General features: G+C 34.3%; 1 protein-coding gene across 1 annotated transcript; it reads left to right on the forward strand.

The window, feature by feature from the left end:
• Positions 1 to 768: 768 nt before the first annotated feature.
• Positions 769 to 2,571, forward strand: LOC135145434 (uncharacterized). Its single transcript, XM_064077538.1, has 3 exons — positions 769 to 1,029; positions 1,813 to 1,984; positions 2,468 to 2,571. Exons 1-3 carry the CDS (start codon positions 769 to 771, stop codon positions 2,569 to 2,571), a joined length of 537 nt encoding a protein of 178 aa, XP_063933608.1.
• Positions 2,572 to 2,788: the final 217 nt, after the last annotated feature.

Consider the following 2,788-nt stretch of genomic DNA (forward strand, 5'->3'; position numbering starts at 1 on the left):
ACATTAGTACCAAAATCACTCAAAAGCTTTATTCAAGTTTTGCTGTGTCTACCAACCTCTATCAGTGGGGGCGGGCCCGCCTGAGACATAAGCCTCGTGTCTACTAAGATAGGAATGAGATTTTTGATTGCAGAGATGGCGCTACAATAAATAAATTTCATCCAGACAGCAGAGATAGAGAAAACTTTGGCCATTGTCAACGACTCTCTAATGTCAGCTTACGAGAAAAGTTGCCCCGTAATGAAGGAAGGCCCGGGCAAAAGTACACCATGGTGGAACCGAAGGCTCAGCCTACTTCTTTGCTTAGCACCTCGTAACCTTTACATAGAGGAGTAAATGGTGGTATATCAGAAGCTCATACAACGACAACTGACCCAAATTTTGGTGTTAGCATTACAACCTCATATCCATCCATAGGACAGATATCAGAGATACAAGGTGTAGCTGATTTTTGCTTCGTAACAAACTTCAAATTTTTGGAGAATTACGAGCAAGAAAAACAATCAGTAAACATAGTCGTGTGGGTAAAGTGCAAGAGAATACCCGGAAAGGGCCTCCAACGCAAATAACAATAACCACGAATAAACCGAAGAAAATAGTAAATGTCGGAACGCGCTGAAAAAACCAAGGACCGACGGGTCGACCGGCCGAAATTTTTCACTCTCTCAATAAGATAAAGAATAGAATTGGACTTGGAATAATTAAGAGAAATGGGGGACGAAGAAAATAACAGGAAGAGGAAGAGCGACAAAGAGGAAGACGAATCTGATGAGGAAGAGATATAAAAAAAAAGTAAAAAAAACGGGGAATTCGCCATTAAGGAATCAACGTAAACTAGAAGACAACATAGAAGAGTTAATGAAAATGATACAAAGCATGGGTAACACAATAAACGAAATGTTCACTGAAATTAAAAAAAAAAAAAAACGAGAAAGGAACAAAGAGAATACAGGGAAGAAATGCAAGAGCTTAGAGCGGAAAATAAGAAACCAGAAGAAGAAAACAGAAAAATCAACAAAAACAAATCAAGTACGAAAACAGGGAAAAGATATTTATTCAAGATGATTTATCGAAAAAAGATAGAGAAATACAAAAGTAAACCTGATAAAAACGAAGCAGCTTAAAAACAAAAAAACCAAAGAATGAAAACACTCAAGTCAGCAACCAAGGAAATGGACCAGGCAATGAATATGGTAACAAGCAAAAAAAGAAAAGAAGAGAAGAGTGAAACCAAAACAAAATATTATACTTATAGGCACATGGAATGCAAGGGGTACTTATGAAGAAGGAGCTATCAAAAACCTTATTAAAGAAATTAAAAGATATAAAATAGAATTCATAGCTTTACAATAAGCACATCTGGTAGGTAGCGGAATACAAAAAATTGACAAGTAGAATCTGTTTAAAAGTGGAAGCACAACCAGACAGTTCGGGACAGGTTTTATAGTGGGAAAAAATAATAGACTTTATGCAAATATCAGATAGAATCTGTGGCATAAGGGTAAAAGGACAAAACCAAAATCTATTCGTTCTAAATATACATGCACCGACAGAAGAAAAAGAAGATGATGTAAAGGATCATTCTATGAAGAAATGAACAGAATTTTCGACAAAATACCAAAAAGAAATATCATAATTATAATGGGAGATGCAAATGCAAAAGTAGGGAGAGAAGAAATATATAAAGATATAGTAGGAAAACACAGCAAGCATGAAGGATCAAACAATAATGGTCTATAGAAAGAAATATAAAAATAGTAAATATGCAATTTCAACGAGAAGATATACACAAGGGAAAATGAATCATTCCAGGAAGACAAGAAACATACCAGATTGATCACGTATCTACTGATTCAAGAAAAACACTCTAGGTTAATAACATCAGTGAAAACGAGGGACCGACACAAATTCAAACCACTTTTTGGCAAGAGCAAAGCTAAAGCAATGGAAAGGGGAAGACAAAGAATACAGGAGGAATTACTAAGTAAGGTATAATACAGAAGAATTGCAACCACAAGAAATCAAAACAAAATATGAAGCAGACATAGAAAGAAACCTTGAAAAACAAGATCTTTCAATAGAAAAAAGTATAAATACGAAATCGAACAATATAGAACGAATAGTAACAGAAGCAACAGAAAGACATATGAATAAAACAAAAGCAAGAGAAAGGAAAGAATGGCTAGAAAAGAATGTGAAACAGAAATAAAACTTAAAAGTTACTCAAAATGAAAATGGTGCAGATAAGAAACAAACCAAATACAAGGAATTATAACAGTCAAAGAAAGATAGTTAAGCAAAATACTTATGTCGCAGGAAAAAAGGGATTTTTTAGAAAGACAAATAAAAACTATAGAGGTAGCATGCCAAACGAAACAGATAAGAAACTTTTATAAAGACATACAAAACGTAAAGTCAACAAAATACGAATCTACGCAATATATAAAAGATATAAGCAACTTAATAGGCGACGATGAAGGAAAATTAAGAAGATGGAAACAGTACTTCGAACAAATATTAAATATCGAAATCAGAGAAGAACAAAAACCAGTACCAAAAAAAGAACTTTAAGTAATGAAAGTTTAGCAATGCCAACAAGAGAAAAGATAGAGGAGATCATAAATCAGATGAGTAACAACAAAAGCCCAGGGGGAAATGGAATTACAAAAGAAAACCTAAAATATGAAGGTGAAAAACTGAAAGACGATATCCAGCTGGTAATAAAGCAAATTAGAGGATATGTGGAAAAAGCTCTAGGAGAATATCAAGGAGGCTTTAGAAAACCAAG

The sequence above is a fragment of the Zophobas morio genome, unplaced genomic scaffold (genome assembly GCF_036711695.1).
Source record: "Zophobas morio isolate AGI-343-1 ecotype UQ-CSIRO unplaced genomic scaffold, CSIRO_AGI_Zmor_V1 ptg000005l, whole genome shotgun sequence".
Lineage (NCBI taxonomy): Eukaryota > Metazoa > Arthropoda > Insecta > Coleoptera > Tenebrionidae > Zophobas > Zophobas morio.